This window comes from Carassius carassius, chromosome 42, assembly GCF_963082965.1.
Source record: "Carassius carassius chromosome 42, fCarCar2.1, whole genome shotgun sequence".
Taxonomy (NCBI): domain Eukaryota; kingdom Metazoa; phylum Chordata; class Actinopteri; order Cypriniformes; family Cyprinidae; genus Carassius; species Carassius carassius.
Genome location: NC_081796.1, coordinates 16,161,551 through 16,184,519, shown reverse-complemented (window position 1 = coordinate 16,184,519; position 22,969 = coordinate 16,161,551). Strand labels below are relative to the sequence as shown.

The following is a 22,969-nucleotide window of genomic DNA, read 5'->3' as shown; positions in this document are numbered from 1 at the left end:
ATTAATTTTCTCAATAGGGGAGCATTTTTTATCAAAGATAACTTTTAAATTGTATAGACAAACAAGAGCTATGAGGTAGTTAATCCATGCTACTGTATATGCCTTAGTTGAATCCAAGAGTCGACAATATTAAAACTTATTTTTAAATATTCATGTTTAACAGTGGAATTCCTGATGAAAGATACATTACCCATGATTCTGCATAGGAATCACCAATCAGAGATTTTACACAAGCAAATTGCAGCAAACAAACACTGCCACTCCCATGAATCCTTCGAGTCAGTATCCCTCTGCTCTCGCTTAAATATTTTTATGTGTATTCATATTTTGCAAAAATAAATTCTAAATCAAAAGTTTTATATTTGTTTGATGTTTTTAATTTGATTATGGCACCCTCTGGGCTTTATTGGACTGTAGTTCTTTCCCTCATTAAAGCTGTTAGGTACACAGTCTTGTACATATGTCTTTTAGTTTGATTTTCAAATACTTTTGCTTCAAATCGAAGTTTGTAATGTTGTGATTCATGTCGTAGCTATTGTTTTCCAACTCTTTAATGAAGACTTTTTTTTTTCAAATCCATACGGGAAAAATGAATAGGAGACAAAAATGCGAATGGTGCAATCAGAATTGTCTATTATGGCTCTCTGGAAGACTTGATTCTGATTGGCCAGTAGGGGACAAACATAAATACCTTTACAAATGCAGACAAATCCAATTTTATACAAATCTTTTTATTTGCCGTTATACAAGGATACTGTATAACAGGTGTTACAGGCTACATATTTTTCTGTAAGTATAAAAGGTAAAGTAAGTTCTATAGAAATGTGTCATCTCCAGTTGTAGACACACAATGCTGTTGGGAATGAGAGAGCGTCATGCTGAGGTCAACAGGGGCAGTGCTGTGCATGTCCAACATTATACATACATTTCTAACATTCATATTCTCTGCTAAAGCAATAAAAGTCAACTTTTGTTGATTGATCAACTTTATCAACCATTGATTTGGCACATCATGTGATAAATTGTGTTTATTTATGCAAGGCAGCAATAAATACTTTTATGAAGAGACATCGAAGCATGCTGACAGACAAAAAAAGTTCAAGTGCAGGCTTATCTTTTTCTGATAAACACATTACATTCTAGAATTTCAAATGGTTGTAACATTTTTATTTTTGAAGAAATACTGGCCTCTGTGGAAAAAAGTACACAGTCTTTCTTCTAGTGAAAATTTTAAAAAATAAGTGTCTCTTGCTGACTCACAATATTCAAATGCCCCTTTAAATTGCATAAATGTTTGATTGGCTCTGTGTTTCCGTACACACCATTACAAGCCTGTAGAAACCAAAGAAAAAAACATCAGTTGCCTGGAGACAGACCTCAGTTCCATATGACCACTAATAAACATAACAACCTCAGTAATTACCATAAAAACAGCCTTTAATATTTGAACATGTCAAAGATGAGTGTAAGAATGGAAAACTGAACCGATCCATGTCATGCTGCACATTCACAGCCGTGTGTACGGATGAGGTCAGAGGAATCGGCACCCAGCTTTGGGTCGTTTAGTGTAGTTCCACCACAAACCTAACTGGCTGCATGTGACTATACAGGCTTGTCTGCCCTTTTCTACTGTAAAACCTCGACTGGGCATGAAAAGTCAAACCACAGAGGAGACACTTTCGTCATTACCATGACTCTCAGCTGCCACATGCTCGAGCGGCACCCAGCTAAGTCAACGGAAACTAACATCAGACGGCTTCTTTCCAAAACACTGGGACCTCATGTAGTCTCAGATTGCTCTAAAAGTGATCTCACAGTGCATTGTGGGTGTCAGTAAATGAGGCCCGAGTCACTTTTGGTAATTTCGATGATCGTAACGTGAAGGAATGCTGAATGCTGTCACAAGATCCGTCATCATATAGACAGGCTAGTTATCATATTTTAACTGAATGTCTGTAACTCATCTTATTTCTGAGAAGAATTCATATGGCAAGGCTATGACCAAAATCTGCTGTCAGCCTTTTTTCAGAGGCTAAGATTCATAAGATTCATTCACAGGCAATTAGTTTGCCGTCTGTGAGCTCGATGGACTGATGTGTTAAAATGTTTACCTGAGAACAATGATCTCTTGCTGGCATCTCTCACTCCACTTGGATTACCTAAAAAGAGCCAAAATACAGAAGAAAAGCTTGTAAATGGTTTCATGCTGAGACTTTTCAAACATATAATTCAATATAATACAAAGAGACACCTAAAACAAAACCTAAAAACAGCATCGGAAATCAGCAAGGTTTGAGGCAGGCAAGATTTTTTTATGATTTTGAAAAAAGTATTTTATGCTTACCAAATGTGCATTTGTTTAATTAAACAGTAAAACTGTATTACTGTGAAATGTTATTACATATTAAAACATCTGTTTTGTATTATAATATATTTTACAATGTAATTTAACCCTTTGAAGGCAAAGCTGAATTTTCAGCATCATTACATTACATTACATTAGTGTCACACGATCCTTCAGAATTCATTCTAATATGCTGATTTTGTGCTCAAGAAAGAATTGCGTTGCTTAATATTTTTGTGGAACCCTTAACATATCTTTGATTAATAGAGTGCTGATAAGAACAGCGTTTATATGAAGGAGACATCTTTTGTAACAAAGTAAATGTCTTTACTGTCACTTTTAAAACATATAAGGTATCCTTGCTGAAGAAAAGTATTCAATTAAAATAAATAAATAAGCTTACTGACCCCAAACTTTCAAGCAGTATGGTAACGAAATTTCCAAATTAAGTTGATTTTGGCAGGAAATGCCAAATCTGCACCATACATTCAGAACCCATGTAAACATGACGTAATGCTTAAAATAGAGCCACAGTATGTTTACCATACTTGTACTAGCAGCTGAAAACATCACCAAATATACAAGAATAATACACAAATGCTGCAGGTTGTGGATTACGGGTCTTCCATTTCTGTGGATTTCTACATGGAGATTCTGTGTGGTCCTGCCGATCAGGTCAGTTAAAATATTATAACAAACATTTTACTACTAACATCAAACTACTAAAATATTTCGTTTGAGAAATCAAACTTCCCTAAGGAGCAAAACCAGAGTTATCAGTTCTCATTAGGAAAGGGAGTCATTGTATTAAAGGCATGAAATTCGAAATGAATGGAGCAGTCACTGAAATGTTTTAAGGGTTAGTGGTTACCCCATTGTGGGCGTTCCTGCAATAACAGGAAATTGTTATGGAACTTATTCTTTGCCATACGCTTGATGTCTGCTCAGAAACCTGTGTCGGCATAAGCTAAACTCTAACAGACAGCGTCAACAGTCACTGTGGCAGCCAATCAGCAAATGTTCTGAATGCCAAATGGCATTTTGTCACGTCCTGCGGTTGGAAGTGCCAGGCGTTCTCACTAACAGACTGTGCATCATGTTCCTTTAAATAACTGGGTTGGCATGACAGTTCCAGCAAGTATGCTTGTTAGCACAATTTACTTATTTTACGCAATATATGTTTTTGGCAAAATGGAGCCTGTCATATGCAGTTACATTACATTTGATAGCAAAGCTTGGCTTGTTTGTATAATATTTTGCTTGTCTAGAAATTTGTGGACCATGCGATTGTGTGTTCCAAACATATGTCAAAATCATTGGTTTACCAAATAAATATTATACTAGGCCTATAGCAAATAGTTTTCTAAAAGTGCTTTGAGTTTAAAAGGATACAGTAACATTTTCTTAGAACTTAGGATTTGGTTTTGCATTTGGCATTTTATTATTATGCTCTTGAGCAATTATTGATAATTCTCCTCATCCTGATTAAAATCACAATCATTCTTATATAATCCATGAACTTAGAGACACTCTCTCAGGGCTAGAGCTTTAATATTCTACAATATTGAGGTCATTAACAGACTAATGGCTTATGAGGGACATTGAAATTCTGGCCATGTCACGTTAAAATAGTGAAAAAGGAGGCCAGCAATATTTATTAGCAATGACGGACGGTCATTTGCAAAAATAATAATCCTCTAATGACTCTAAGCATGCTTAAATCTTTCAGACTTCCACTGGAATGGAGATCTAAGATATGTTCTTGAGACCATATCAACATAATTAAAGTGTCCGATGTTTTTCAACCTCAAATCCACACATGCTGCAGTCTTGCATATGTGAGGACTGAAACAGTGCCACTTGGAAGTGGTTCTCTTGACCAGACACATTTATTTCCAAAGGATGAAAGCTCAGATATTGTCATTAATTATCCTCTACAGAATTTCAGACTTGCAAGTTCTGTAAATGCATTATTTTTAGCTATAAAATATTTTTTAAACTGACAAAAATTTTAATAAGACACTTCTAAAGGTTTTTATTTTTTTATGTTGGATACGAAACGATACACTTAAGGCCTGTTCACACCAATAACAATAACTATAATGATAACCATGTAAGCATCCAGACTAATGCACAACAATGTTTTGTTTAATGTAAGTATGCGTGCAGTTTTGTCATCTTTCTCATTAAATACTGAAGCTCTTTAAACTCTGACTGGCTGTCTATGTTTGTATCATTCTTCGGCCGAAAAAAAGAAAATAGTTTTGAAAGTGATTTTAATGGTATCAAATATTTTATGAATAGTTCTACTTCTTTAAGAATAGTGAAGTCCGCAACACAACTGCAATGATAATGACACAGAGAAACGATTTTCCAAGCAGATGAATGATAAAAACATTGACAGCCAATCTGAATCCACTCGACTTTAAAGACATAGTGCATTTAAAAGATAGATGACAAAACTACTGCCTGTGCTTATAATAAACATAACGTTATTGAGAGCTGAAGTTAATGCTAATGTGTATTTCATTATAGTTATTGTTCTTGTTGTAACTGGGCCTTTATGCAAATCAGGTAATAGCATAAATTACACAAAAGCCAGATTCATAGAAAGGAGGTGTGTTCGTGTTGAAAATAATGACAGTTACTTTTTTGCAGTATTTAGAGACTGGTTAAACTTGGTGGTTTTGCACCAAAATGCATAAATGGTTTAGTGAATCTGCTCCTCAAATCTTTATGACATGATTTAGTCAGTGAACAAGATGGGTTCAGAGTTGTAATACTCACACCTGTCCTGCTCGGGTGGTTCCAGACAGTCACTCTCTGTGTCACTAGGGATGCGCCAGGGCTTCCTGACTGCCTGCAACTGCTGGTAAAACTCATCCTAGTAACACATATGATGGGAACAGAGATATAAATCATAACAATGGCAACATGACTTGATATCTGTTAAATGACACAACTAAACTAATTCATTTTGAAGGCTGAATGTAATTGTCCAAATGCTTTCAAAGGCTGTGCTGAACATCCTTACTGGGAAAAAAAATAAAAAAAATAATTTAAACTAACCTAAGCTCATTTTCTGGTGTCCCTTCTTGGTCAAACTGGTCTTTTGGCTGGTTTGGTGAAGTTGGGAAATTAGCTGGCTACCCACCTTGAATCCAGCTTGACCAAGCTGGGAGACCATCTTGAACCAACTAAAACCAAATAAAGATGGTTTAAACAGCAGCTTTTTAAGAGTACACTGGATATATATAGCCTTACAGTTGACACACTATCAACTAAATACCACAAAACTTTAATTTTGATTTCAAGAGGACATAATTTGCTTCAGTATTCAGGAAGTGTAATGATGTATCAGTAAAAACTGCTGTGGACTGTGCAGAAAGGTGGCCAATTGAAAAGCAACAAAATCCCCTCTGAACTGGAAACCCAAGATGTAGAGAGGCAGTGAATGTGCATTTCAGGCCCATTCGTTCTACAGATGTTTTTATTTTCTTTCGAAATAAGTACACCTCTGGGTTGAATCCTCTGAGCCAACCTCTAATAAATAAATTTCCCCCTGTTCACTTCTAAAGTCTTTTATGTGTTCTTATTTTTTGAGGATTAAAGGTATCGTTGGTACGGGCCAGACAGAAAGCGTTCATACATCGACGTCACATTTCAGTGGTAAATCGTTTATATGAAAACAGTAGTGAAGCACAAATCATCTGATCTCTTCCTGTAGATCCCATTCTGAACTGAATGAGATGTAAACGTGCATATTTCTTTTTTGTTTTTCAGGAGCTGAACTGCTCTAACTGGGTAGAATCAGAGCATGATCAGTGCATTTATGTTTTCATAATCTCATCAGTCATAAGAATATGAGCTTACAATATGATTCCTGTTTGTGTCTATTAAATACTTCAAAAGGAACTTTGGATTGGGTGCATGTGTACCTCTGTCAATGTGCTCCACAGACCTCCGTATAAATCCGTAGTGCTCAGGCCTGGTGGTGTGAGGATCGGTCTGGTTATCTGTCCCGTTGGCGTGACGGGTCTACTTCTAGAGCGCCTGTACACTCGTTCTTTTTTCCCATGGGTTCCGGCAGTTAACGAGTGCATCATGAGACTATTGGGGGTCAATGGTCTGCTGGGTAGCCGTGCTCCACTAGGGGTCTGGGCACGGCTGCTGGGGTTGCTGGGAGATGTTCGGTCCATGACTAAGCTTGTGGGTTTAGTGTTGTGAAGGGGCAGGCCTGTGGTCCTTGTGGAAAGGTTGCTGGGAGACTGTGGTCTGGACGTCTGTCCTAGCACAGGCAGAGTGTTAGTGGTGTGGAAGAGGGGGGTTAAAAGCAAACTCCTATGAGGGCTATTTGGACTTCGGCTCAGCTTCCCTTGCTCTGCCAGCTTGGCCAAGTCCTTCTCCACCTCTGAAGAAATCAAGACAATAAAAGCAAAAAAATCACCAACTAGGGGACAATAATAGTCACGGCTTATAAACGTTTCGGCATCGATTATGTGGGACATGACTAAATGTATAAATTAGGATTAATACATAGAGTATCCTCATTAATATCTTTTTAAATATTTAACATATGTGACCCTGGACCACAAAAACAGTCTTAAGTGTCTATTTTTCGAAATTGAGATTTATACATCACCTGAAAGCTGAATAAAAAAGCTTTCAATTAATGTATGATTTGTTTGTCACACCACGGTCTGTCCAGCAGAGGGAAACCGAGAGCACAAGACCTTCCACAACTTCTTCCTGATTACCTGTTAATTATTAGCTCAATGATATCACCTGTGCCTGGCTTGTTAGTGTGTATGTGTGGGCATATATAAGACCTGCATTTATTTGTATCTTTGCTCAGTCTTGAAGTTCTTTTGTTCAGACAGGTCCTTTGGCTCTATGTTTTGATTTCTTCGAGAGACTTTTTACTCAGAACTTTGACCTGCTTAGTTGGAAGTTTTAATTTATGTTTATTCAAGAAGGACACTAAGTAAAGACTGTTTGTTTTTCTTCAATCCTGCCTTGTGTGGTTCTCTGCAACTTGGGTCTATACTGCTCTGTGGTGTAGTGGCTAGAGCATTGGGCTACCAACAACACATTCTGGGTTCTAGCCCCGGTTGTGACAGCAAGACTGAGCCAGCAAAATGATGGACCCAGCAGAGGCTGAACAGATTCATGGGGCCCTTAGTAAACAGGGAGTATTGCTTGGAACACATGCATCACAGCTACAGAGGCTGACAGATGCTGTTAACCAGATTGGGGAATCTCTGCAACAACTACAAGCCCAGTTGCCTAGAGAACCTGTGGCAGCACCGTCCCCAGATCCGCCACCAATAGCTGCACCTATTTCCCAGGAACCCAAGATCCCAGCCCCTCAGTGCTATGACGGGAAGCCCGGTACCTGTAAGGGTTTCTTGACTCAAGTCTCTCTGATTTTTGAACTCCAACCCTCTTCCTTTGCTTCTGAGAAGGCTAAGATTGCATATATAATATCCCTGTTGTGTGATTGTGCCCTGGATTGGGCCTCAGCTCTTTGGAGACAACAGTCCCCCATTTGCTCAGATCTAAAGGTGTTCACAGAGACTCTCCAACAGGTGTTTGACCATCCAGTCAGTGGCCGTGAGGCTGCAAGAAGGTTGCTTGACCTACGCCAGGGGCATCAATCTGTGGCTGATTATGCCATTGATTTCCGTACTCTGGCTTCAGAGAGTAAATGGGATTCAGAGGCTCTTCTCTCAACCTTCTACCGTTGCCTTTCTGAAGATGTTAAGGATGAATTAGCCAGTAGAGACTGGGGTTCAAGTCTGGAGGAACTCATAACCTTGGCCATCCGCATTGATAACCGTATTCGTGAGAGGAGAAGAGAACGTTGCTCTCCCCAAGTCGTGCCCATGTTGTCACCTACAAATGTTCCAGAAATTGTTCATCTCAACCAACAGACAGAGGAAGAACCAATGCAGCTTGGCAGGACTCGCCTATCACCTAAAGAGAGAGAGAGACGCATGAGAGAGGGTCGTTGTTTCTACTGTGGAGGTACTGGCCACATGCGCTCTTCCTGCCCTGAATTAGCGTTAAAAGCCAAGGCTCGCTAGGGTGTGTGGGGACCTTAGTGAGTGGAGCTGCCCAGTTTAACACTCCTCACTCCCATTTACTGTTGTCAGCTACCCTTACTTGGGGGGATGCAAAAGAGAAGATAATATCATTGAAGGCATTTGTGGATTCAGTTGCGGCTGACAATTTTTTGGACATTGAACTGGCAAAGAAGATGTGTATCCCTTATGAGACTTGTCCTGCATCCTGGAAAGTTGAAGCCCTGGATGGCAGGCCTATTGGGTCTGGAATGATTAGGTTTAGAACCGTTCCTCTGTGTTTAACCATTGAAGCTAACCATCATGAAACAATCTCCTTTTATCTTATTGAGTCTTCCAGAGAACCCCTTATCCTTGGTTACCCCTGGTTGCGGCTTCACAACCCTCAATTTTCCTGGACCTCGGGAACTCTCCTTGACTGGGGTTCAGCATGTAGGGACTCCTGCACCTCTCCTGCTTCCTTTGTGGCTGGGAATAAAGAAATTCTAGCAGCTATTGAAGAGGTGAGTGTTTGTTCATTGAATAATCTACCAGATCTGACACTTATGCCCCTTTAATACTATGAGTTGAAAGAAGTGTTTAGCAAACAATGCGCTACCAAACTACCACCTCACAGACCATATGATTGTGCTATTGACCTCCTGCCTGGCACACTCCCTCCTAGAGGTCATCTTTATTCCCTCTCTGCCCCAGAAACTAAAGCCATGAATGAATATAGTCAGGATGCTTTAAGGACTGGTTTCATTCGCCCATCAACATCACCAGCTAGTGCTGGTTTCTTTTTTGTCCCCAAGAAAGATGGTAGCCTTAGACCTTGCATAGACTACCGTGGGCTCAATAAAATAACTATCAAGAATCGTTACCCTCTCCCACTCATGTCATCTGCTTTTGAACTGCTTCAGAGAGCTAAGATTTTTTCTAAATTAGATCTGCGGAGTGCGTACAACTTGGTACGTATTCGGAAGGGTGATGAATGGAAAACAGCCTTCAGTACTCCAACTGGCCACTGGGAATACCAAGTCATGCCCTTTGGATTAGCTGATGCCCCAGCTGTGTTTCAAGCCTTCATTAATGATGTCCTGAGGGAGATGTTGAATCGTTTTGTGTTTGTCTATCTAGATGACATATTAATCTTCTCGAACTCTCTACAGGAACATATTCACCATGTCCAACAGGTTCTGAAGAAGCTACTTGAGAATCATCTTTTTGTAAAGCTTGAAAAGTGTGAGTTTCATGTGTCTCGAGTCTCATTCCTAGGCTATGTTGTCTCTCAAGAAGGCATCCACATGGAACTAAAGAAGGTATCTGCCATCACAAACTGGCCCCAGCCCAAAACCCTGAAGCAGGTACAGAGATTTCTTGGCTTTGCCAATTTCTATAGGAGGTTTATTCGTAACTTCAGTACAATTGCAGCACCCATTTCCGCTCTTACGAAGGGTTCACCCACTCGTATTCACTGGACTGCTGAAGCGCTGAAGTCTTTTGACAGGTTAAAGAAACTGTTTTCTTCTGCCCCAATCTTGGTACACCCAGACCCTGAATTACCTTTTATTGTTGAAGTGGATGCGTCTGAAGTGGGAGTAGGAGCAGTGCTCTCTCAGAGGTCCGTTACATATAACAAGGTTCATCCATGTTCCTTCTTTTCCAGAAGCCTGTCTTCAGCAGAAAGAAATTACGATGTGGGTAACCGAGAACTCCTAGCTGTGAAACTAGCACTAGAAGAGTGGCGCCACTGGCTAGAGGGGTCCAAGCATCCTTTCATTGTGTGGACAGACCATAAGAACCTGTCCTATCTACAGCAGGCTAAGCGCCTTAACCCTCGTCAGGCTAGGTGGGCCCTCTTTTTTTACCCGTTTCAATTTTGTGATCTCTTATAGACCTGGATCAAAGAATGTAAAGGCTGATGCCTTATCACGGCAGTATGATTGCTCCCAGAAGGACCGTTCCCCAGAATTCATCATTCCCAGAGACTGCATTCTGGCACCTATTCGCCGGTCCATCGAAGATACTGTCCGTGAGGCGCTACATGGCGTGCACATTCCTGATGAGGTACCAGCAGGATGTTTGTTTGTTCCCAAGGAAGCAAGATCTGAGGTCCTTCAGTGGGGTCATGCCTCCTCCCTTGCTGGACATCCAGGAGTAAAGAGGACATTGGAGTTTATTCAGAGACGGTTTTGGTGGCCAGAGTTGTCAAGAGAGGTCCGATCTTTTGTACAAGCCTGCCCAGTCTGTGCTCAACAGAAGTCCTCTAATCAGCGCCCTGCCGGTCTTCTACACCCACTGCCAATCCCTCAACGTCCCTGGTCTCATGTATCCATGGATTTTATCACGGGTTTGCCAGTATCTGAAGGTAACACTGTTGTACTGGTGGTGGTGGACCGCTTCTCTAAAGCTGCACATTTTATTCCGTTACCTAAACTTCCTTCTGCTAAAGAGACCGCTGACATTGTCCTTCAAAATGTTGTAAGGATCCATGGAATTCCTGTGGACATCGTTACGGATCGGGGTCCCCAGTTCATGTCTCGCTATTGGAAGGGAATTCTGGTCTCTATTTGGCTCTTCTGTCAGTCTCTCTTCAGGTTTCCACCCTCAGTCAAATGGCCAAACAGAACGGGTGAATCAGGAGTTGGAGAAATATCTTTGCTGCTTCACATCCCATCAGCCATCCTCTTGGAGTCGGTTCCTTGTATGGGCAGAGCTGGCACACAACACCTTACGCAGCTCCTCCACTGGATTATCCCCATCCAAGTGTCAATTTGGATTTGAGCCACCATTGTTCTCCAGTCAAGAAATAGAGGCTGGAGTCCCTAGTGCTAAAAAATTTGTTGAACGGTGCAGAAAGACATGGAAAAGGGCTCACTTGGCCTTGAAAAGTGCTTCAACTCGCTACAAGAAGTATGCTGACAGGAGAAGAAGGGTGACTCCATACTTCAGAATTGGACAAAGGGTCTGGCTCTCAGCTAAGGATTTGCCTTTAAGAGTTGAGTCCAAAAAACTTGCCCCAAGATTTGTTTGCCCATTCAAGATCACCAGAAGGGTCAATCCTGTTACATACCAGCTTGCTCTACCAAGATCGATGAGAGTAAGACCTACTTTCCATGTTTCTCAACTGAAACCTGTAGTAACCTCTCCTTTGTCTCCCCCAGGTCCTGTCCCTCCCCCCCCCCCCCCTCGTGTTATAGAAGGTGGCCTCACGTATACAGTGAGGAGACTGTTAGACTCAAGACGCCGTGGCCGTGGTTTTCACTACCTGGTCGACTGGGAGGGATATGGGCCTGAGGAGCGTACCTGGGTGCCAGCATGACACATCTTGGACCCAGACTTGATCAATACATTCCATCACCTACATCCTGACCGTCCTGGGCCGTCTGGAGCCGGCCATAAAGGGGGGGGGGGGCCCTGTCACACCATGGTCTGTCCAGCAGAGGGAAACCGAGAGCACAAGACCTTCCACAACTTTTTCCTGATTACCTGTTAATTATTAGCTCAATGATATCACCTGTGCCTGGCTTGTTAGTGTGTATGTGTGGGCATATATAAGACCTGCATTTATTTGAATCTTTTTTTTCTCAGTCTTGAAGTTCTTTTGTTCAGACAGGTCCTTTGGCTCTATGTTTTGATTTCTTCGAGAGACTTTTTACTCAGAACTTTGACCTGCTTAGTTGGAAGCTTTAATTTATGTTTATTCAAGAAGGACACTAAGTAAAGACTGTTTGTTTTTCTTCAATCCTGCCTCTTCTCTGCAACCTGGGTCTATACTGCTCTGTGGTGTAGTGGCTAGAGCATTGGGCTACCAACAACACATTCTGGGTTCTAACCCCGGTTGTGACATTGTTAGGATCTGACAATATTTGGCCGAGATTCTGAAAATCTGGATTTTGAGGGCGCCAAAAAATCTAAATACTGAGAAAATCACCATTGAAGTTGTCCAAATGAATTCTTAGCAATGCATATTACTAATCAAAAATTAAGTTTTGATATATTTACAGTAAGAAATTTACAAAATATCTTCATGGCACATAATCTTTACTTAATATCCTTTTTTGGCATAAAATTTGGACCCATACAATGTTGGTATATATAATATACCCCAATATACATATATATAGCTATATATATAGCAACATTTAAACTGACTCATTCAAATTAATTATGACTTAAAATCTTCATATGAGAAAGTGTTGACATTTTAGCCAAGCACGTTAGACTTTTGTTTGCTCAGCTATGAATCTACTGTATGTGTACAATAATTTACAAATGTTTTAGTTATTCCCCAAAATTGTTGTACACTAATTTTTCCAGCTTGTATTCTGATTCAACACACTAACAGCCTTAAAACACATCAGTGTATTGACGTGGAGTATTGACTCACCACTGATAGATTCCCATTAACAAACCACCAAAACAATTTCCTGAAGTTTTGCCGAGGTATTTTTACAGTCATGGCAGCAGTATTTATTGTCAGATGTAAAGTGTAAATTGGAAGGCATGTTTACTTTGTACGATTGCAAGAGCGATTAAAATAGCCTGCTTTATTTCAGTATATTTGTATATCAGTATATCAAATATACTGTATATATATTTTGTATATGTGTTTTTATGAAAGTCAGTTGTACATTTTCAGATGGAACATCTGGAAAGATCAAGCAGTGTTCAGTCTGAGAGGAAATAAGGATTCAGAGGAAACAAGATGTGACATATTATAAATAGTATGTTCAATTGTGATATGTGTTTAAGACACCTTGACTACTTGACTTGCAAGCAAACAGTCCTTTCTCCAAAGAAACCTCATGATACTTTTCAATATGAAACACACGCACGTTGTCCAGATTAATAATGTTATAGTGCAAATACTCAATGCTATGTCATTTTCCCTAACAAAGCTCTTATTCCCCTTTAAAAAAAACTATTCCAGATTGTTGTATATACAGTTAAATTTGTGAATGTATAATTGTTTTGTCTGTAGTCAACCATAACCTTATTTAGAAGGCATACAGGAACTTATCCAAGCTCCTTCTCAGCTGTGACAGAAAGGATTTTTTTTTAAATTATTATAGACATAAATCATTTGTGATGATGGCAAACCATACCAAATAAAGACAATGAAAACAAAATGAATGATTTGTTTTTTTGTTTGTTTCGTGTACCAGTGTTTAAAATTTCCCACATTTATATTTATAATATTTATAAGAGTATGCAATTGAGCTTACGGGTCCTAATGAGTCAGTGCTGGAGGCTGAGAACATAGGAGCCACAGTTATGTTCACTGTAAACACCACACATACTTGAACAATCATTCATCATGGACAGAAGGTTTTAACTTGATGATGAACTATGAATGTTGAAATTCCTGGTCCTACAAAATAGATGAGTATTACTTCTACTGAAACATATGGTCAGAAGAGACACATTGCTGTTTAAACATGGTATTAAGATGTCTCAAAGGAGTCTTTTCTGAACACTTGTGATTGAATTTTTAAGGAATGCGTCTCTGATTTCACTGCATACAGGTATATCGACCTTCATCAGGGTGTCTAAGAACTTGGTCAGTACTAATCTTATATGCAGGCACTGGACTAAAAATACATTCAATCAGTCATCGCTCCAAAAATGAATTCAATGGGTCATCTTGTTTGCTATTGCATGAAAAACAATATCACATTAGACCACATAAATTCCAAAATTACATTCCCCTAACATTCAACTTCCAAAAGTTCATTCATCTTTGCGATGTTACATTCATCAAATGCTGTATTAACATAAATATAAGTTGCATTGATAAAAACACTAACACTGACAAGCTACTGTACGCAATATTGTGGTCATAATCGAATGTGATTCATCTAATGAACCATGCCACCATTTTCCTCCTACCAGAATACAAACAAAGGCTCGAACAAGTACAGGTTAATAAAGCCAGACAAAGACTGTACCATCTGCAACAGTTGAGGAAATGCAGGGTCTCACCAGCAATCCTAAAAACTTTCTATTTAGGGACCATAGAAAGTGTATTGACTCGGTTGATATGGGAACAGCTCCAGTCAAGACTTCAAAGCCCTGCAGAGAGTTGTGCACTTAGCGAAGCGCATCTCAGGGTCTGCTCTTCCCTCGCTACAGGACATCTACCTCAAAATGCTGCAAAAGCAGAGCTGTTAAAATCATCAAGGACTCCAACCACCCTAGTAACTTTCTTTTCACTTTGCTGCCATCTGGTAAGCGCTTCCGTTGCCTGATGGCAAAAACTGAGAGACTTAGGAGGAGTTTCTTCCCCAGGGCATCAGGCTCCTAAACTCAAACTCAGCCTTTTAACTTCTACATTTCTCAACTTAATAATCATTTACCGTATTTTCAGGACTATAAGTCACACTTTTTTCCATAGTTTGGCTGGTCCTGCGACTTATAGTCAGGTGTGACATATCAAAATTAATTTGACATGAACCAAGAGAAATGAACTGAGAGAAATGAACCAAGAGAAAACATTACCGTCTACAGCCGCGAGAGAGCGTTCTATATTTTGCTCAGTTCTCCCGTAGCCTACCACTGAAAACACAGAGCGCTCTCTCGCGGCTGTAGACGGTAATATGTTCTCTTGGTTCTTGGTTCTAAATAAATGCGACTTATAGTCCAGTGCGACTTACATATGTTTTTTTTCCTCATTATGACATATTTTTGGACTGATTCGACTAATACTCAGGTGCGACTTATAGTCCGAAAAATATGGTAATAATCAGTGAGATATTCATCATTCTCTACCTCATATTGACATATTGACAGTGTCACAGCCTGTTTGCACATTCACCTCTTGTACATTCCTGTGTATCTTACTATTTAAGACTACAGTATACTTTCATGCACATTTTATTTTCTATTCTATATTTAACTCTACAGTATACATTTTATTTTATATTTTATTATTATATTTTTATTGTTTACTTTTATTTCATTCTTTCATACCTATATTTATGTATATTTTCATCTGTGTTGTATTGTTTAATAATTGCACTGTCCATGGAATGGACCTGGCTCACATTTCACTGCTGGTTATATATTCACTGTATAAAAACGTTTATGTGATGAATAAAAATCTTGAATCTAGAACGCGATATTGTGTAGATTGTCGGTGATCTACGGCTCTGTGTATTAAATGGCGCTCCATATGAAAGCATTTGATGGAGATTTACCGGTACTATTAATCCCTGAATCGGCTTTACTGATGAGATGCACGTTTATGCATTTATCAGGCAGCCCATGTTTGTTGATCACAAAGTAGATGTATTTAAAGTGCTGCCATTACCAGAGTTGAGGATTTCTGTAATCTAATTTCTTTTCCTGGTAGTAAAAAGTAATAAGTTACATTTTAAATTGATGTAATTTGATTACAGATACTTATGTCAATAAAATTACATTACTAAGGTTACAAATGCAGTGTTAAAAATTATGACATAAAAATCATGTTTTAAGCGTTAGTATTCCCTATAATAAATTACTGGAGAATGTAATGCAGATGAGTCCTACAACATTTAAATGCAATGAAAGGTAAAATTTCAATTTATATTTATCATATTTTAAAATGTTGCACTCTACATATTTTAGTCTGGCATTATAGTTTGGGAAAATTTCAACAAGTGAATATGAACAAGTTTATGTCACAATAACACTAATATAAATTCATTAGAATGAGATGATATGCTGCATTAAACTGTGTCAGCATCACAATTCAAGGCTTTTTCCTCACAGTGCATCTTCTTTCAAAAACGAAAAGTAGCCGAGATTAACTTGAATCTTTCTTTGTATACGGAGGTGATTTAGAGATTTACATTTACGTGCATCTCAAGCCTGATTTTGCGTAGATGATTATCTTATAGCGCAATTAGTGGGTTTTTGTTAAATGTGAGCCAAAATAATCACAATTAAAAGAACCAAAGACTTCAAATACTTCAGTCTGTGTGCACTGAATTTATTTAAAACACGAGTTTCAAAATTTGAGTTGAATGACTGAAATAAATGAACTTTTCCACGACATTATAATTTATTGAGAAGCTCCTGTACATACTCAAGACTGATCTTTTATTTTGGACCATTTTCTGTCTGCTGCCCTGAGTTTGGTCCGAAGAACATTGCTTAAATGTTCTAAATAAATGGTCAGATATATGTAGGGGTTCAAAATTAGTGTGTAAATTAAGTGAAGATGGTTGCCTGATTTGTGCCTTACATTTGTCTCCATACATTTATGCACATTCAAAACATTCATCTCACAAAGGAAGAGAGAGAGTGAGAGATCTGAGGAATTCCAGCTAGCTGAAAGTAATGCTTTATTTATTCAAAAGTGGCAGAAAGCTTTTCTCTGCCATTAAAAAAAACATCCAACAATTTTGTCCTTTGGGCATAAGTCAAACTCTTAAATTCCTAAAACAAAACAACACAGCTTGATCGTAAATTAAAAGGAGTCTTGAGGATTTAGTTGACCACATAATTGAGGTAATAATGAGATAAAAGAAGAAGCCTGGCTTTCAACACTGAGAACATTAACAGCTAATAAAAGCATGAAAGGGGTAAATTAGGCTGTTGAATGGGCCTAATGCCTGGTCCTATGGGGATGACTCTGTTCAGATATAACTCAACAGTCAAATGGCTTAAATCAATGCCATCTGAGAACAGGGGCGACTTTTCATCCAAAATGATGTTGGAATAAGCTTCCCATTGACTGAGTCATGGAATAACAAGCACACTTGATACAAATATTTAAACACTTCCCACATACACATTCATGTAGCTGTTTATTGTTTGTAGCGAGAAATGTGAGAATAATTTCATTCCAATTCCAAAATCCAATTTATACACTGAACACAATTATAAATGCAACACTTCTGTTTTTGCCCCTCAGTTTTCATGAGCTGAACTCAGAGATCTAAGACTTTTCCTATGCACACAAAAGGCCTATTTCTCTCAAATATTGTTCACAAAAAGTCTGTGTTAGTGAGCACTTCTCCTTTGCCGAGATAATACATCCACCTCACAGGTGTGGCATATCAAGATGATGATTAGACAGCATGATTATTGCACAGGTGTGCCTTAGGCTGGCCACAATAAAAGGCCACTCTAAAATGTGCAATTTTATCACACAGCACAATGCCACAGATGTCGCATGTTTTGAGGCAGCGTGCGATTGTCATGTTGACTGCAGGAATGTCCACCAGAGCTGTTGCCCATGAATTGAATATTCATTTGTCTACCATAAGCTGTCTTCAAAGGTCTTTCAGAGAAATTGGCACTGCTGTACATCCAACCAGCCTCACAACCGCAGACCACGTGTAACCACACCAGCCCAGGACCTCCACATCCAGCATCTTCACCTCCAAGATCATCTGAGACCAGCCACCCAGACAGCTGCCTCAAACAATCGGTTTGCATAACCAAAGAATTTCTGCACAAACTGTCAGAAATTGTCTCAGGGAAGCTCATCTGCATGCTCGTTGTCCTCAGTGGGGTCTCGATCTGACTGCATTTTGTAGTCGTAACCGACTTGAGTGGGCAAATGCTCACATTCAATGGTGTATGGCAACTTGGAGAAGTGTTCTCTTCATGGATGAATCCCAGTTTTCACTGTACACGGCAGATGGCAGACAGCGTGTATGGCGTCGTGTGGGTGAGCGGTTTGCTATTGTCAATGCTGTGGATCGAGTGACCCATGGTGGTGGTGGGGTTATGCTACGGGCAGGCGTATGTTATTGACAATGAACACAGGTGCATTTTATTGATGGCATTTTGAATGCACAGAGATACCGTGACTAGATCCTGAGGCCCATTGTTGTGCCATTCATCTAAGGCCATCACCACATGTTGCAGCATGATAATGCACGGCTCCAAGTTGCAAGGATGTGTACACAATTAATGGAAGCTGAATACATCCCAGGTCTTGCATGGCCAGCATACTCACCGGACATTGAGCATGTTTGGGATGCTCTGGATTGGCGTATATAACAGCGTGTTCTAGTTCCTTCCAACATCCAGCAACTTTGCACAGCCATTGAAGAGGAGTGGACCAACATTCCACAGGCCACAATCAACAACCTGATCAACTCTATGCGAAGGAGTTGTGTTGCATTGCATGAGGCAAATGGTGGTCACACCCGATACTGGCTGGTTTTCGGACCCCCCCCCCCCCCCCCCATTTTTTTGTTGGTTCTGTTCTGTTTACCCTAGGGGGGTTATCACTGCTCTTTCCTGCACAAGGAGTTCTTGCCCACAACAGAAACATAATACCAATCCAAACTGTATGCTAATTGTCAATCATAATTGATGATAGTGGTCCTGACAGGATAAATTTATTTAATTGCTAATTGTTTATTTGTCTTCAGTGAGCATTATTTTATTTATTTATTTTATTTAGGCTATTATTAGCTTTTTTGTGATTTTAGCACTGGTAACAAGAATTATTAACTATATTAAAATAACTATATTGTGAACAATATATATATATATATATATATATATATATATAGAGAGAGAGAGAGAGAGAGAGAGAGAGAGAGAGATAGTGAGTAAGAGAGAGATACATTAATCACATTGAGTTCTAGGTGAAACATCAAAAACATCAAGACACACAGCTGTTGCTCTGATGAATAGTAAGAGTGCCCATCTTAAATACTTAATATGTTTCAAATGTATTTGGTGTACAACAGCGAACTGAAATAAAAAGCAGTACATGCGTAAACAAACAACTGTGCGACACATGTTGGAGACCTTGGTGCTGTTTGTGCCGTTGGTTTTGTCCAATGCTTTCAAGCAGTTACCAAACGAACGAGCAACACACACACAACATCTAACAAAGGTTTGTGAGATCAAACCACCAGCTGAGTTTGATCATCTACAGACAGAGATTTGTCACTTCACAGTGACGCTAACAAGCTAGTGTGGTGGTGGAATTATTAACTGAATCAAAGATGGTCACCATTTTTCACAACAAATTTCATTACGTGAGTCCGCTTTTAATTAGCCAATCAGACACCTTCATCCCTGTATACGCAGGCAGACTTTGACATGTGTGGCCTTTGACAGTGTCAGGATGTAATGGAAAGGTGGTCTGTTTTATATGCATGTGGGTGCCTGTGTGTTAAAAACCTACCAGCAAGATGTTTGCCCATGTTCTCCAGTTCTTTGGAGAAAAGCGAGTCCTGGAGTTGCAGAGCACGTCTGGGCATCTGGGGACTCGTGCCTCTGATCGGCTTCACATCCAATGCCCAGACAGGGTGACGCTATAACACACACATATGCACATTCACACACAAGAAACAGAGAGTCACATTAGCTTTGAATTTGACTCCTTTTTTATCTACTACTTATGGTTATAACATTGTACCCTATCTGTTATAATGAGAGCTAATTGTTTTTTAAGAGAAATTAGAAAAACACTGAAAACCACAGTTCTTTAGGTTGAAAGAATGTATGGCGACAAGGACTGAACTTTTATTTGTGAACACTGCGCTAGATGTTCAGTAGTGATTACGGGGTTTTGAAGTAACAATCAGTAAAATCCAACTGGTTTGTGGGATTCGAAATGCTAAATGTAACAGCAGGATGCTTAACCCCAATTATATCACCACAGACACACAACTAAAAGAATTACAGATGAATATTCTTATTTTTCTTAACCTCCACATATTAACGCCAACATTAGTAATTGAATTTCAATTGTAACCAGTTCAGAGTGTACAAACAGCTTAAAAACATTTAGCTAAGCTAGCAGGCTAACTGGTTAGCCTAGCTACTGACAACTGTGTGTGATGTGCTATTAAACATTCTCTTGTTGTTGACTGTTTTTTGTTTTTTGGTAAAGTAAGACATGGTGAACAAAACTGTAATACTCAATTTTGACTTTTATCATCATTAAAATAGCAAAAAATATTTAATAAATTAGAATGAAGAGTGTACTTTGTGAATGATGGGTGTTCAAAGCCTTAACATGCCAACTGGCTAAAGAAAGAGTGAAGAACAATTTCAGAGAAAATAAAAACTTTTGTATAAAACGTATGCTAGGCTAGCAAGCTGCTACCTACTGCAAACGATATAAGCTTTGGTAAAGCATTACATAAAGCAATACGTTCACTACTAAACAACAGCATTAAGTCAAAACCTTGTAAGATCATCTCGCATTCATAAGCAGCATCATACATCTTGATTATTTTTTTGTTTCACTAACGTTTTAAACAGTCATCTAGAGCTCTTAAGGCGGGCGTACACGGTGCGATTTTTGCTGTTGTACGAGTTCGCATGCGATTTTTTTCAATCGTGTGGAAATCGCGTATGCTCGTATGGTCGTGGCTCGTATCATTTGCGATGAATTACGAGCCGAGCAGAGTGGCTTACGAGCACTTCCCGACCTCCCGATCATTTTTAAACATGTCTAAAAAGTTTGTGAGCTATCGGTTTGAATTCATGACCTGTGTGCGGTTGAACGAGCCGATTTGTTGATTTATCTGAAGTTGACCAATCATGAACTAGGAAAACCACAGAAGAAGAAAGACGAAGATGGCAGCGCCACGGCGAATGTGGACTATTGACCAGGACGATAAACTTGCTGAACTCTGACAGGAACAGCGAGCGCTGTATGATGTTTCTACGTGTTCCAATGCCTTTTTAGTTCTCTCTCTCTCTCTCTCTCTCTCTCTCACACGGATATGTAGTTTACAGGGACTCTCCATAGACGTAAAGGTATTCTATACTGTATATCCCCATACACTACCTCTATCCATCACGGAAAATGCATGTTTAAAATTTCTTTTAAACACCGTATAGTATTTTTTAAAGTCATTTGGTTTACGAGGGCACAGGAATTGTCCTCACAAACCATGTTTAAATTGTAATACCTATTTCAGATATTTATAAACCATATACAAGAACACACACATACAGGGTGACCAAACATCCCGGTTTCCTATTGCTGAAAAATAACCTGTACGTGTAGGAAACAGTCACGGCTCGTATCAATATTTTATATGCAGTTATGAGAGAGGGAGAGCAGTTATATTAGGCGCGTTCGACTTGAAGCAGCGCTGCACAGATTGATCACCTGTATGACATCAAAGTACAGCGAGAGCGATTCGAATGCATTGAATATGTGTGCTCTCTCATCGCTCTCGCAGTACTTTAACGCATACAGTGGTCCTTCTGTGCGTGCAGCGGTGCTTCAAGTCGAACGCGTCTATCAACTTCGTGCGATTGCTTCTGGAATTCGCAGGTTGTAAAATCGTGTCGTATATCATCTCGTCCGTACGATTTTCAGATAAACTCACTCGTGCCGTGTGCATGGACATACGATCTTCCGACCATCCGAAGTCGCACCGTGTACGCCCGCCTATTGTACACATTATGGGTGTAGACTTGTGAAGAGGTTACTGAATAACCCCTATCAATATTTCTACTCATTGCAGTTGTGACTGAAAGTCATGTCAGTATTGAATGCAGTAAGTATTGTGTATAATGTTTTTATTTTGTAAAAAAATATCTTATTGCCTTTAATAAATGAAATGACTAGGAACACTGTCCAACAAGTGACCTTGGACTGCCTTTTCTCAAGCTGTTTACACTTGTTGATACATTTGTACTACTGCCAATTTCCATTGCACAAGTGCTGAAAAGTATTTATAAATATCATCATCTAAACCAGGAAGAAACAGCTAAACTATTAATTGTTCACTAGTAATGGTGGCCGACAAATCTACATAAAAAAGACATCACAGTTGTATCACAATTGACTGAACATTGATTGATTGATTGTACTTTATTATCCCCTTAGGGAAATTTTTGTTGCTTGCGTTTCACATGCTCACATACAGCACCGACAATACACGTCACATGATACAAGAAGAGAATAAAACCAATAAAATATACAAATCATCACTGAGACCCGCTCAGTACGCAGCATTACCCTTGTTCAACAGTTTAACTGCCTGTGGCAGAAAGGAGTTTTTCCCCCTATTTTTAAACATTGCTGGCATCCTGTACCTTCGCCCAGAAGGTAATCTCTCAAATTCATCAAACAGAGGGTGCCTACTGTCTGCTGTGATTTTTGTTGCTTTACTGTGGCATCTGTTAAGATAAATTTGTTCTAGACCTCTCAAAGGGATACCAATTAGTTTGCTCGCCGTGCTTAAAACTTTCCTAATTGAGCTCTTTTGTTTCACTGTGGCATTTCCAAACCAGCAAGTGATACAGAATGTAAAAACACTTTCAATAAACGAATTATAAAAAAGTCTAAGAATTGAGATGTTTACATTAAATGACAACATCTTCCTAAGGAAGTAGAGTCTTTGCTGTCCTTTTTTGTTCACAGCCTCTGTCCATTTATCCCACCTCAGCTTATGATCAAAGATGACCCCAAGATATTTGTACTCATCAACACTTTGTATTGGTTCTCCTTTGATAGTGGTTACACTCACTGAAGACTCCTTCCTAAAGTCAATACACATCTCCTTTGTTTTAAAAATGTTTAACTTAAGATTTGACATGTCACACCAAGAAATAAATTCATTTAAAACAGGTC

General features: G+C 39.3%; 1 protein-coding gene across 1 annotated transcript in view; it reads right to left on the bottom strand.

Moving 5' to 3' along the window:
* Positions 1 to 1,010: 1,010 nt before the first annotated feature.
* The window catches only part of LOC132124212 (uncharacterized protein C8orf34 homolog), a 106,671-nt gene continuing 84,712 nt past the window's right edge, over positions 1,011 to 22,969 (bottom strand). The window contains exons 11-15 of the mRNA XM_059535123.1: positions 19,553 to 19,682; positions 6,283 to 6,755; positions 5,132 to 5,228; positions 2,112 to 2,159; positions 1,011 to 1,332 (exon numbers count right to left, since the gene is read on the bottom strand). Coding sequence (XP_059391106.1) covers positions 1,325 to 1,332; positions 2,112 to 2,159; positions 5,132 to 5,228; positions 6,283 to 6,755; positions 19,553 to 19,682 — 756 coding nt within the window. The 3' untranslated portion in view covers positions 1,011 to 1,324. The remainder of the gene's footprint in view (positions 1,333 to 2,111; positions 2,160 to 5,131; positions 5,229 to 6,282; positions 6,756 to 19,552; positions 19,683 to 22,969) is intronic.